General features: G+C 38.3%; 1 protein-coding gene across 11 annotated transcripts in view; it reads left to right on the plus strand.

Annotated features, from left to right (window-relative positions):
* Nucleotides 1-13,618, plus strand: part of agrn (agrin) — a 390,673-nt gene that overhangs the window by 267,481 nt on the left and 109,574 nt on the right. For all 11 annotated transcript variants that reach the window (XM_088331544.1, XM_088331552.1, XM_088331545.1 and 8 more), the window contains 3 exons: nt 8,141-8,283; nt 8,876-8,981; nt 12,747-12,857. In XM_088331544.1, coding sequence (XP_088187670.1) covers nt 8,141-8,283; nt 8,876-8,981; nt 12,747-12,857 — 360 coding nt within the window. The remainder of the gene's footprint in view (nt 1-8,140; nt 8,284-8,875; nt 8,982-12,746; nt 12,858-13,618) is intronic.

Consider the following 13,618-nt stretch of genomic DNA (forward strand, 5'->3'; position numbering starts at 1 on the left):
TAAATATTTTACATGGTTAGAATTACCAGACTGTCGTGAATGTAACAAGATCATGTTAAAAGTTTTTACACTGAAATGTGCTTGTTACATGTATTGGTTTGTTGAATGTTAACTTAATCCCCTATCAATCTAACAGCTAAGAGGGTATAACGGTGTTCATTCAAATTTTTACACATGGTAATACTTTAGCTGCTGGTTGTATGTTTTTTATTGTATTTCCTTTGGTCTTTTTGACATAATTTTATCCCAAAATGTCTATGTGCTCTATTTGCTATAGACAGCATAACTTCTCGTATTCTACGAAACGACCCACAGTTACACTTAATAACAAACTAAAAAAACAAATAACAAAATTGCGTTTTGTTATCTGCCAGTTCAGCTACATTCAAGTATTTTTGTGGAATATTTAAAATGACGTTTTAAAGTATAGAGCTATAAGCATCAGTTTTGGACATGCTACTGTAAAAAGAATATATACCCTGTTACTTGTTACTAGTTACTCAATGTAAAAACTAATTTACTCACCAGATTACTGACACCAAAAAGTAGCACATCGCTCTGAAAGTAACTATTTAGTTACAAATCACCGTATATACTTGCATAGAAGCTACCCCATTAAATTGCCATTATTTTTCTTTCTTTATTATATACTGTATGTATATACAACCCCTAGCCAAAAGTATGGAATCACTAGTCAAGCCCTCACTCAGACATTTTATTCTGTCGAAAAAAACTCGGATCACAAACATTAAACAATCGTGAGGTCATTCTTAAGTGCAACATATTGGCATTCAGATACACGAAACTAAATTAAGAAAACAAATCGCAATAGTCAGTACATGTTACGTTTATAGAGCAAGTGCAAGGAAATAAACATGGAATCACTCAATTATGAGGGAAAACATTGAATTATTGCACCCAGTCACACCCAGCTACTGGGTGGGAGTAGCTCAGGAGGTAGAGCGCTCGTCTTGTGAGCAAGAGATAGCAGTTCGAATCCCGGCTCCTCTGTGTTACATGTCAAAATGTCCTTGGGTAAGACACTGAACCCCTAATTCCCCCAATAAGCAGGTTGGGGCCTTGCATGGCTGCATGGCTGCTATTGGTGTGTGAGTGTGGGTGAATGGGTAAATGTGAAGCACATTGTAAAGCACTTTGGGAAGTTTCATTTCAATTTCCTTTCTTTAATTGGGAACCTGGCTTAGAATAATTCTACTCATTAGTCAGCAGATAAAAACAGTGCAGTTATCACACCTTGGAGGGCTCCTGGACGAAGTGGATTGGCAAGAATTATGGTTTCAACAAGAGAGATGTCTCTTGAGACCAAAGACAGAATTGTCAAACTTCTTGAAGAAAGTAACTTGTATGTATGTCAAAGATGCGGGCTGTTCACAGTCAGCTGTATCGAAGCTTTGGATCAAATACAAACAGCATGGGAAGGTTGTTAAAGTCAAGCTTACTGTTTGGCCAAGGAAGACATGTAGGCATCAAGACAAACAACTACAGGCCATATCTCTTGAAAACAGAAAATGCACAACAAGACAAATGAAGAGGAAATGGGTGGAAGTTGGAGTCAATGTATGTGACATAACTGTGCAAAATCGCCTGAAGGAAATGGGATTTTTATTTAGGAAAACTAAAAGGAAACCATCGTTGAAACGCAAACACAAAAGAACAAGACTGCAATGGGCTTAGGAGAGGAAATCATGGACTGTGAATGACTGCATGATATGGGGATGCATGTCAGGCAAAGGCACTGGGGAGATGGCTTGGGTCAAATCTGCAATTAATGCACAGGTTTGCATTGACATTTTAGACAGCTTTCTTATTCCTTCAATTGAAAAAATGTTTGGGGATGATGAACTCATTTTGCTAGATGACAATGCATCATGCCACAGAGCAAAAACAGTGAAAGAAATCCTTGCAGAAAGAAGAATCCAGTCAATGTCATGGCCTGCAGATAGCCCAGATCTCAACCCAAAAGAAAACCTGTGGTTTGAATTGAAAAAAAATGGTCCACAGCAAGGCTCCGACCTACAAAGATCAGCTGGCAACTGCAATCAAAGAGAGTTGGCACCAGATTGACCAAGAATACTGTTTGTCACTTATCGAGTCCGTGCCTCAGAGACTGCAAGCTGTCATAAAAGCCAAAGGTGGTGCAACTAAATACTAGTGATATGTTTTGATTGTTATTTTTTTGTCTGTTTTTCTTAATTACATTATTTTCCCTCAAAATGGAGTAATTTCATATTTTATTAATTTCTTTTAGTGTTTCTGAATGTCAATATGTTGCATTTTGAAATGACCTTGCGATTGTTTCATGTTTGTGATCTGAGTTTTTTCTACACATTAAAATGTCAGAGAGGGCTTGCCCAAGACTGGTGATTCTATATTCAAATCACGGCAGGTTAAACACTTTGAGGTTGTTTTGTATATATTAACTTGGCGTTTTACTGATTTTTAATCAAGAATAAAAACAGTGAATTGGTTCTTCAACCCCCCCTCAAAAACTTTATTTTTGATTGACAGAACCAACGGTATAAAATGGACCTTATTTTCGCTCAGCTCTAATTTAGCAATAATGAAAAATGACAGCGCATCCCTTTTGTCTGCCTTGCAGGAGAATTTATCACCTGTTTAATTTCACACTCGGGCTGGCCTGGCTTTTGCGTCTTTTCACGATTGAGGAAAAGGGGATCATGACAGCAGTGTGCAACCTAAGCTGCTGGTTAAAAGGCATTTGTGACATGAAATTGCCAACAGAAATCATGAACAGAATATTAACACAATATTCTTAAGATCACACTTTACTTTAATACTTGCTGTTAAACGTTTTTGCGTAGTTGAAAATACATTTGCTTCTCATGTAGAAGACCAGAGGTGATACCAAAATTAGAGGTCCTGGGAATTCTTCCCCTTTTTTTCTTCCAAAATATTTTTACTTACATTTTCTATTGAACAGTATTACAGACAACTGGGAAGACACATGACTTACATTGAACAGGTTGCAGTTAGTAAACACAGCTGCCTTCATTGAAAAAAACGTAAGCAATCGCATTTCCCACCAAAACAACACATTCAGCCACTAAAGTCACTGATTAGGTAAATAAATAGAGGCAAAGGGAGATAGATGTTTAATTAAAATAAAATGTATAAATTCAATATCAACAGTAATAACAAAATACATTAGTAATGATAATAATAAGAATGAGAAATTAATACATAAATAAAAAAGGGGTGGCATGGGTAGCTCAGTGCTCTTAATTATATCTAGCAACCTGCAGAGTCTCAATGTGTAATCAAAAAATTATCTTGGAAGGCCTGTAGATAACCTTTCAGGCAGAATCTGATTTTCTCAAGCTTCACATTTTGCAATATTTCCTGGATCTAGCTTCTGTGTGTCTAGAGAGGATGTATGTGTCCACTTTAGGAGGATAAGCCTCTTCGCAAGTAGAGTGGTAAAGGAAATGACAGTTTGTGCAGGTCTAAATTGGAACTGTGGTGGCGGTACTCCAAAAAAAGGCAATAAGTGGGTCTTGGTTCATTGGAAAGCCAAGGATGTTACTTAACAATTTAAAGAATTGAATCCAAAAGTAATTTAGCTTGGGACAAAACCATAGTGTATCTAAGTAATCGGCCAGTAACTGTTTACATCTGTTGCAAGAGTCTGGCCTGTCTCGGAAAATATTTGCTAGTCTCACGTTGGTCAGACGGTTTCTGTGCAGGATCTTAAACTGGAGGAGTCTCGTGCAAATAGATGATGAGTGAACCAGATTTAGTATTTGATCGCATTTCTTATCAGAAATTTAGATCCTGGTCCCAGACAGACCTTAAACAGTTGAGTTGGATTACTTTTAAAAATTGAGGTATTATGGTTAGGGATTTTTGTGTTGTGTCTAATAAGGGTAGGGAGTCCATCAAGGTCTTTGGAGGCTGGTTCGGAAAGTGAGGCAATTGGTTCTGGTTAAAATGCAGGGTCTGAAAGTAACAAAATAATGGGAATCTTTGCGTATACCTAAGCATTATTGACTATGTAAAGTAGCGCTTCAGTTTACTAGTCAATATGGATCTAGAATGCAACTAGTAATTAGATGGGCTTGCCTTTCATTGACAAAACAACCTCAAAGTGTTTAACCTGCCGTGATTTGAAGACTTCAATGACCTGTCATGCAAACACTGTAGATTTGATTATTTTCTTGTCTATCGCTTGGACTCTCTTTGGGACATGAATGTCAAAAACATCCTTTATTATTGGCATTCTCAAAGGGTTATGTGTTTGTTCTCCATCTGCTTATTTTGTAAGCTGTTTCCCTTTCCCCTCCTTACCACTTGCTAAATAGACAGAGCGTTTCGACTGGATTGAGTAATAGTGAGTGGATGGGTAATGCAGGGAGCTGATGTAGTCATTTTGTCCGGTTACACATTAATTGAAAGGTTTTGCAGCTGCATGGTGGGCACATCAAAGAGCAAAAGCTAATTAGGACTCCCCCGTTTGCCTTTCACTTTTCTATATTCCATTCCTGTGTCTTATCTCTTCTATTTATTTGGCTGGAAGGAGGAGGCTTGAGCAGAATACCAATTGGCTTCGTCTGCATTTCTCTTTTATTGTGTACTGCTGAGGTTGCGTACTCCCACACAGGGCCAAGTGGCCAACCCTGCAGTACTTTTGCTGTTATTCTCTCAGACTCGTTGAGAAATGTGCATTGAAGGATGTTGCCACAATTTAGAAGGTCAAACTGGCGTGAACGTTTGCATTGTGCAAAAAAAGCTTAAATCGAGGTTGCCTAAGCTAATACTAAATGTCTCTGGAGATAAGTAGAGTATGTGATTATCTTTATTTTATCTGGTTGGTTCTTTCCTGCACAATGTTGCACATATGCAGTGTTTTTAACCATGACTTTGTGGCATGGGTCAGCAATCTTTTTGGTGTGCAGTGCCACTTTCAAATTTCCTTGTAAATCAGTGTGCCACACCAAAATTGATGACTCGCATAACATTTTTTCAAAATCCAACAGAGCTGTCCTTTTACACCAGTCCAAATATACATCATGGATATACATTTTAATCGTATAACTCAGTGTTTTTCAACCCTTTTTGAACAAAGGTACACTTGTATTTATAAAAATTCCAGGTCTCACGGCACACTAGTGTGCCCCGGCACACTGGTTGAAAAACACTGGTATAACTGACCAATTTATCTTCCACTATTCTTGTTCATCAATCGACTAAAAAAGGAATGTGAATAACAAGTGGAAACTTTTTGCCACAAGAATTAACCAGAATCAACCATTTTTGATCAACAATGAACTACAATAAAAAACAAGTGCTATGGAAAGCTACCATTCATCAATGATATCTTGTTGCAGAAAATATCAAAACTTGAAATAACAGCAGCAATGCAGAAGGCACGCGCATGCACACACGCATACACGCACACACACGCTTTTTTAAAATATTCGAAATCAGTAAATGGTTTTCTGTGCTTTGTTATGCAGTGAGCAATGTGATAGCTTACTTCAGTGGTCATGTTTTTAGCAATGATAAAGGTTTTCAGGGTCTGTGTTTGTTTATCGTACCTGGACACAGCATGTTTTAACGTCTCCGCCTTGAATTCATGTTCATGTTTCGTCTCGTAATAACGTTTAATACTTGATGCGCGAGGTACAACGCTCTCGGGGGATAATGCACGAAACAGCACGGTCATTTTCTGCACAAAGCCCCAGTCATCTGTCCACGCTGGCTGGAAAGAACGCGATATTTTGGCTCGAGGAGCCTTCATGATTCGTTCATTTAACGCGCGCGTGTGTTTCTTTCGCTGGTTTAAAACACGGATCTCTCCTCTGCGAGGCGCCGCGCAAACACACACTGACCCAAACCCACGTAAAGCCTAACGTTAAGCCTCTAAATAACACGGCGCGCAAATGTAAATGTCTAAATGTCAGGTAAAAATGCGCATTTTTAAAGTATAATCATTATTGTTGGGGCGGCAGTAGCTCAGGAGGTAGAGCGCTCTTCTTGGGATCAAGAGATCGCAGGTTCGATTCCCGGCTCCTCCGTGTTACATGTCGAAGTGTCCTTGGGTAAGACACTGAACCCCTAATGCCCCCAATAAGCAGGTTGGCGCCTTGCATTGCTGCACGGCCGCTATTGGTGTGTGAATGGGTAAATGTGAAGCACATTGTAAAGCGCTTTGGTAAGTCTTCATTGACTTGAAAAGCGCTGTATAAATGCAGATCATTTCATTTCATTTATTATTTTGCTCGCGTGCCACTGGTTAACCCCTTTTATGAAAGACCAGAAAAGTCATACTTGAAATGAGTCAAGTCAAGTCATATTCATTTGTATAGCCCTTTATCACAAAAAGTCTCTTAGGGCTGCACGTCTTATGAACTTTCATATCCATGGGTTCTTGAAATCTTTGAAAATGCTTTAATTTAAATATTGTGTCCTCAAGGATTGAAAAGTGCTTGAATTTTATGTGAAGGGCTTGTAAATGTTTAAAACTGTTGCCATGTTTCTCAACAAGTCTCAAAATGATGCTGACATTGGCTCCCTGGTGGCGTTGCTTTGACATTCCATGTTTTCCTCTTGATTAAATGAAGCTGTTCTAAGTTTATATAGGCGTCATCACCCCCTACAAGTTGCTACACCTAAACAGGGCACTATGAAAATTTGTATTGGTGCGAGCATTACGTATCAATTATCGACATTTATTATGGGCCATGCAAAAAAACTAAGGTAGCATTTCCCAGTGTCATGGGAAGAACTTCCTGCAACTGAAAATGTAAGCTAATTATTACTGTTATCTTTATCAAAGACCTATATCAGAAGAGATTTGTCTAAGAAATATTTATTCACGTTTTGCTCTGATCCACAAACATCTTGATTCTCTCAAGATATAAAAATCATCTTGATAAACGCACACGCACAATCAATATGGCTCTGTAAAATAATACATCATCTACAACAGATTTTTTATTCTAACGTTACTGGAGGATTTGGAAAACTGGCTTTGAAAATCCTTAAAAAGTGCTTGGATATGGCCTGGAGAAGGTGTATTAACCCTGCAATTTCTGTTTTTTTTCTTACTTTGCTAGATAAACAATTTAAAGTATGATAGAATTATTATATATGTATCCCATTTGCAAGGTGACTGTGCAAATCTTGTTCAAAACAAACTACATACTTCACTTACAGTTGTGATTCCATCTACAAAGCGAGGTTTTAGTCGAATGTTTCCCTTTTTTTTTCTTTTTTTTTTTTTTCAAATGAACATTTTGTGCCCCCCGTGGGTTCTTCTCTTTTGTACACTATGCATCTGAAATCCATCCTTCTTTTCCAAGCTGCCTACTTTCATGTCCTTAACTGTTCTCCCTAAGGAGTTTGACTTGAAGTTTGTTGTTTCCCTGAAACTAGTCCCCCAACAATCCTGTGGCTGCTCTTTCTTTCCTCTTCGCTGCCGTTTTTAAGACTCGGATTTATCACCGTGTGCTAAAGTTTATACGGCAGCTGCAACAGCAGTTTTGTGATCCCACCGGTTGTGGTCATGCTCTGAATTATGGGCCGTTGTTCAACATATGGCTAACCTGAACACCTCGTTTACTTAAAGGAGTGAACCAATAAAATGGCTTCCAAGGTCACTGTGAAAGATCTGCTTAGTGACATTTTTCTGGCGTCTTGGGTGATTAATTTAGGGATTGGGACCTTATTTCCACAACGTTGTATTTAGTTAAATTCTCGTATCTGAAAGCAGGCAGCAGTAAATGACAACTTTTTTTTCTGCACAGTTGGTGGTAAGCTTTTTTTGGCACTCTCTGAACTCAAAGACCATCAGTGGCAGAGTGCTCAATTTGTTTCAAATTAATTTCCCAACTAGAAAACAAGTACATCCCCTCAGGGGGTTGAATAGAGGCAGCGAGGAAACTTTTAACGACTATACCTTGAGGTATAACCTTCATAATGAATGTCCTTGAGAGGATTCCAAGTTTGACTAGTAACACAGTAACAATTATCGGATCTACCTAAAGTACTTTATCTTTACTATCTTATAAATCCCAAAACAGGAATCCAACATTGGTTGTTCTCTCTTCTGTCTCAGCCTTATATTTTTATTCAACACCAGTCTTTGGTTGTATTACAGACTGTGGCTCAGGAGGCTCCGGGTCAGGCTCTGAGAGCTGTGAACAGGACCGCTGCCGCATGTTTGGAGGCTCCTTGGACGAAGATGCAGAAGAAGACCGATGTGTCTGTGACTTTTCTTGCCACACTGTGCCCCACCTCGAGGTGAGGATTGCTTTATTAAAATTAACTGTGAATTATTCTCGTTTCAAACCTACGAAGAAAACAAATACCGATCAATTATAAGTAGGTGACAAGGATTAAGAGTGCTAGCAAATATTGTGAATATATTCTACTACGCCATATATAGCGAATTACGCAATACACCGTCTCTATTAAAACTATGAAAGTCAGGGCTCAATTTTGTATTAAAAGTTTCGCTTTTTCCTTGGTTATTTATAGTAAACTAATGCTATATACTGGACACTTGCTGTAACAGCAGGTTTTGTGTGGTTTCTTTTTAATTTATAACATTATCTAATCTAATCTTTTATTGCTACAATCAAAACTTTTCAAAGACTTGCAATTCTTTGTATCCATATGAAATATGATTTTTAATGTCTAGCAGCTGTGGATTAACATAGTAGCCTTAGTAGCATTAGTGCAGTCATTTTACCCTTCTTTTTTCAAATGGTTTAGAAACACCTTCTGAAATTATCATTCAGAATAAAAGATACAATGTTATCCTTTTTATTGTTATAACTATAGATGTTATTGATTCATAAGAGATTGTGAAAAATCTGTGTCTAATGTGCAGGTTTGTGGCTCTGATGGAAAAACATATAGCAATGAGTGTGAGCTGAAAAAAGCCAGATGTGAAAAACAAGAGCAGTTGACGGTTCAGCACCTGGGATCGTGTGCAGGTCTGTTTATCCACTCCGTGCATGAAAAATACTCATTGTCTCAGAACATCCAGCATATCTATCTCTCTCATGTCATCCATTAATGGGAAAGGATTAATGAATGTCTATTCTGCATTTGAAATGTAGCCTAATGTGTTGGTCAGCATCCACGGGGCCACAGGCGGTCTCATACCCTTTACCTTTCACTTATTCCGTGTTTTTTCAAGTCTCCGTGCAATTTATCTACCTAACTAAACCTCAACTTTTTTAGGTTTTACAGTGGTAAACTTCCATACTTAAGTATCAGCTTGTAAGCCAACTAATAACACTGACTACATATGTTATGCATTAGATGGGGTTTTTAAGGGTTATTGATCTATCTTCGTTATTCATTATCCATTATCCGTTATCGGTCAGTTCATAATACGCTACAAAGCCTAGATGCCCCGGGTTAGAACCTTCTCACAGAAGTGGGTGTTTTGTTGCAGACTTGGGAAAATGCATTAGGTTTTATCCCATCATCACACTATTTTTACTCACGGTACCACGTTGTCTTGCCTTTTTTATCTTGAAGGCACATGTGATTCATCAATCGTTGTACAACGTTGTTTTGGCCGAACTTATTTCCCTAATATGCTATTACATCATTGTACAACGTGTCACCATAATGAAGCATTATGGGAATGAGTTCAGCCGAAACAGAATTGTACTAAAATTGACCAATCACGTGTACCTTCACTATAAAAAGACGAGACAACATCGTACTGTGATTAAAACAGTGTAAAGATAAAATCAAATTTAATATTTTTTTCCCCATTTAATCTACAGCCCCAGTGGTCTAGTAATAACACAGTGAAATAAGGCTTATTATTATTATTATTATTGGTATTGTTGTTTTGACTAATTATTATAGTGGGCCGGGCCGTGAGAATGTTTTCAGACATAAAGGTTGCCTCCTACAAAATAGGTTTGAAATGGGCTAAATGAATTTGCAGGACTTTTGGTGAAAGGGAATGGGAAAAAACAATTTTCCAACTTGCTTAGTTTACAGGTTCTAGCTCCAATACTTACAGTTTTCTGCAACTTAGGTTTGATGATTCAGATTATTTGCTCAACCGCATAGGTTGCTGTCACCTTCCTTCCAAAGTTGAATTAAGTGCACCATTTAGCGTGTGACTGGGAGCACAGCAAAAACCACTTACGGGATCTCTTGTGATCATTTCAGCGTGTTTGATTCCCCCTGGTAACAAAAGAGAATAAGAGAAAGAGGGGAAGTATTGCCGGTGTTTTTTCACCCATCCCTCGAGATTGTTCTGCTTCCTAAGCTGGCCTCTTTGGGCTCTGACTGTCACGCTTCTCTTCCCTCCGTGGATAATCAATCCCTTTTCCAAAGAACCCTCAATAGGCATATGAGCGCCAGGCTCTCCATTTCGATTGGCCAATTTTGTGAACCAAATTTCTCCAGTCTTTGCATTAGCCATGTTCAGAGAAACTTTACTTGACCTCAACCGCTAAGGGAGCATTAAGACATGCTTGGAAGAGCAATGATAGCTGAGCTTTCTTGTATTATGTTTTTATGTATTTTTATACATTTTCTGTTACTTCAAAGAAAGCTTCCTTTTCACACGATATCAAGGGTTTTTTATGTAAGTTAGTATTTCTTATTCGTTTCAACTGACGCTTGAAAATCCGTACCAAAGCTTTTTTTACTCATTTAGATTTTTTTAAACAAGCAAACCAGCAAGTGTTTGAGAAACTAATCCACGTCGTTCAGCCTATTTGTCTTTAAATTTGTGAAACTAGTCAGTACAGAGGATGCGTAATAACATTGCTTGGCACCGGGCAACTTCCAATGGGGCAAACAGAGAGTAGTCAACACAGCCCGTAAAATAATTGGCTTCTATTTGGCCAGTCTGGAGGACATTGCCAGCTCGGAATAGCGCAGCAGAGCCATCAACATTTTCAAGGACCTTTCTCACCGCGGCCACCTCCTCTGACCTGTTGCCCTCTGGTAGGCACTACAGGTCCCTTAATAAAGGGCTAACAGGCTCATAGACAGTCTATTCCCCAGGGCCATTACAATCCTACGCAAAGCTGTAAAAAATATATATCTTGGCAGTTCCATTCAAAAATGGTGACTCAAATCTTTTTTATAAACGTATTTAGGATTTTTGTGTTGCTGCTTAATATTGTTGCAAAAACTTTTGCACGATTGTTACAATCCACAATTATTAATCATTCATCCATCCATCCATCTATTATCTGCTCCGTTTATCCTCATTAGGGTCACGGGAGTGCCGCAGCCCATCCCAGCTATCTTCTGACAGTGGGCAGGGGGAACCCTGAACTGGTTGCCAGCCAGTTGCAGGGTACACAGAGACAGATAACTCCAACCGGAGTTATTTGTACCACTTTTCCCAGCTTTTTGTTGCTTGGCAGAAATCCGTCCATCTTAAGCAGATTCACCCCGTATACAAATAATGACAGTAACCAATGCGGGTTTGAAATAAAAAGGAGTTTTCTTGGGTGTGCGTGATATTATGACACAAGATTTTTTTGTTTTGTAATACAATCCAATGCTGTATTGCGGTATACTTATCGCGGTTTTCCTACTTTGGGATTTTTATTGTGCATTGTGTTCTACATTCTGATTGACTAAGCATAAAACAACAATTTGAAACTCTCCACCTGCTAAACTTGCTCTAGAGCCACATACGGCTCTTTGGCACCCCTTAGTGGCTCCTTGGTGCTTCTTCAAAAATGTTTGAAATGAAAAAATATATAGTTTCTGTGGGACAGAACCTAAATGCAGTTTTCCCTAACAGACACATAATGGTGGCAAAATATCATGTAAGGTAAAGTGGCGTTGGTCCTTGTGCAATAAAACTGCAAAATTATGATTTGACAATACAGAAGTTATATGTTTAAAAAAAGGCTATAAAGTACATTTTTTTTTCAGTTGTTAAACAAATACTTGAGCCTGTAAATTGGGGTTGTTTTTGAGTGATGAATACATAACTACATAATCTATTAAAGGTTCGTACTTTTGACTATTGCTAGACGTTTTTGGAACGCAAACCCGCGAAAACTAGAGATTACTGTATATACATTTTTTATGCAGCAATTGCAATGTATAGATCTGTTTTGTGTCTGTCACATACCGCAAAATGAACTAATCATAACTATATGGGCATAAGTTATTATTTTATATTCTCTGATGTCTGTTTTCAAAGCAACCATCTGGTCTGGTGAAGGCTACCACATGCTTCTACAAATAAGCATTTCAAAACCTGAACATACAAGGAATCTGTCTCAGAGATTTTTGAGGATGTAGACTACATTGTAGAGATTGCTGAAGGGCAGCATTTTCAATTCTGTTAATTCTGACAGGAACAAATAAAATGAAGATGCCTCCAAGTAGGCAGTAAATGCCAGTTGAAGTGGGGGTTTTTTTTGTCTTCACTGAAGGTAATAGCATTATTTTCCCCGATTGTGAGCAAGTGTTTGGAGAAGTTATTGGAGAAGCTACATATGGATTGTTTTTTTTATCTTGTTATGGATTTTTTTTTTGGTACTTTTTTATCTGTAAGTCAGACAAAAGCCCCCCACACCACGTCCATCCCTTCAGGCTATCTGATTACCGAATTTACTGACACGATTGTGTTACCCTGCTGTTTTTTTTAAAGACAACAGACAGCAAAAATATTGTTTTTTTTTTTTCTTCTTTTGCTCACGTTGATATCCCTCATCCTTTTCTCACCTGTTGTTTCCCATCTGTAATTTCAGCCCCATCGCCGCCAGGGCCCACCGTGTCCCATCATTGCTCTCTGTCTGTGTACGGATGCTGTGCCGACAACTTTACCACCGCCTTGGGAGTCGGTCTAGCTGGTTGTCCAAGTGAGTCCATCTCCATTTTCTCAAATCGCACATGTTTCTTTTTTTTGTTCTCAATGTAAGAAACTATATTATGCCATCAAATCAAATTAATTTATTACGGGTTCTTTTGCTGAGTGATGTAGTCAGTCAGACGGTCGACTATTATACAAGAGCATTTAACTGAACAGTACGAAAAATGCAGGATACAAGCAAACCCCAGCACCAAAAAAATAACATCTATAGTAAACCTCAAACAGAAAACAAATAACCAGACAAACAAGTAGAGGTTATCGTAAACACAAAAAGGAAAACACGAACACTATGAAACCAAACAGACAAGAAAAGGCTAATGATAAGAAACCCAAAAGAAACCCAGGATAAGAAAAGCACACAAAAATTGAAAAAGAAAAGAAATTAGCACAAATGCAAAATGAAAAAGGACAAAAACAATGTTTTTCAGAGTCAGGGGTCGGGGAACCTATGGCTCGTGAGCTATTTACGGCTCTTTTCATGAGTATATATGACTCAGAGATAAAATATGGACCGTGCAATTGTTCCATGTATCACTTCATGCAGAATCAATCGTCACACATGCGAATCCAAGACAATACTGGTGGGCGAAGCGTTCGGTTCAGTATATATTTAAGACACAGATCTAACTACAGTTTAAAGTCAGGATGTCAAACCAACAGACCTTATTGTGGCTGTAAATCGCTAAATAATCCTCTATATGGAAGCTCATTAAAAAATCCATGTTCATTGTTTAGACACTTTATACTGAA

The sequence above is a fragment of the Urocampus carinirostris genome, chromosome 3 (genome assembly GCF_059441175.1).
Source record: "Urocampus carinirostris isolate Australia breed hairy pipefish chromosome 3, RoL_Ucar_1.0, whole genome shotgun sequence".
Lineage (NCBI taxonomy): Eukaryota > Metazoa > Chordata > Actinopteri > Syngnathiformes > Syngnathidae > Urocampus > Urocampus carinirostris.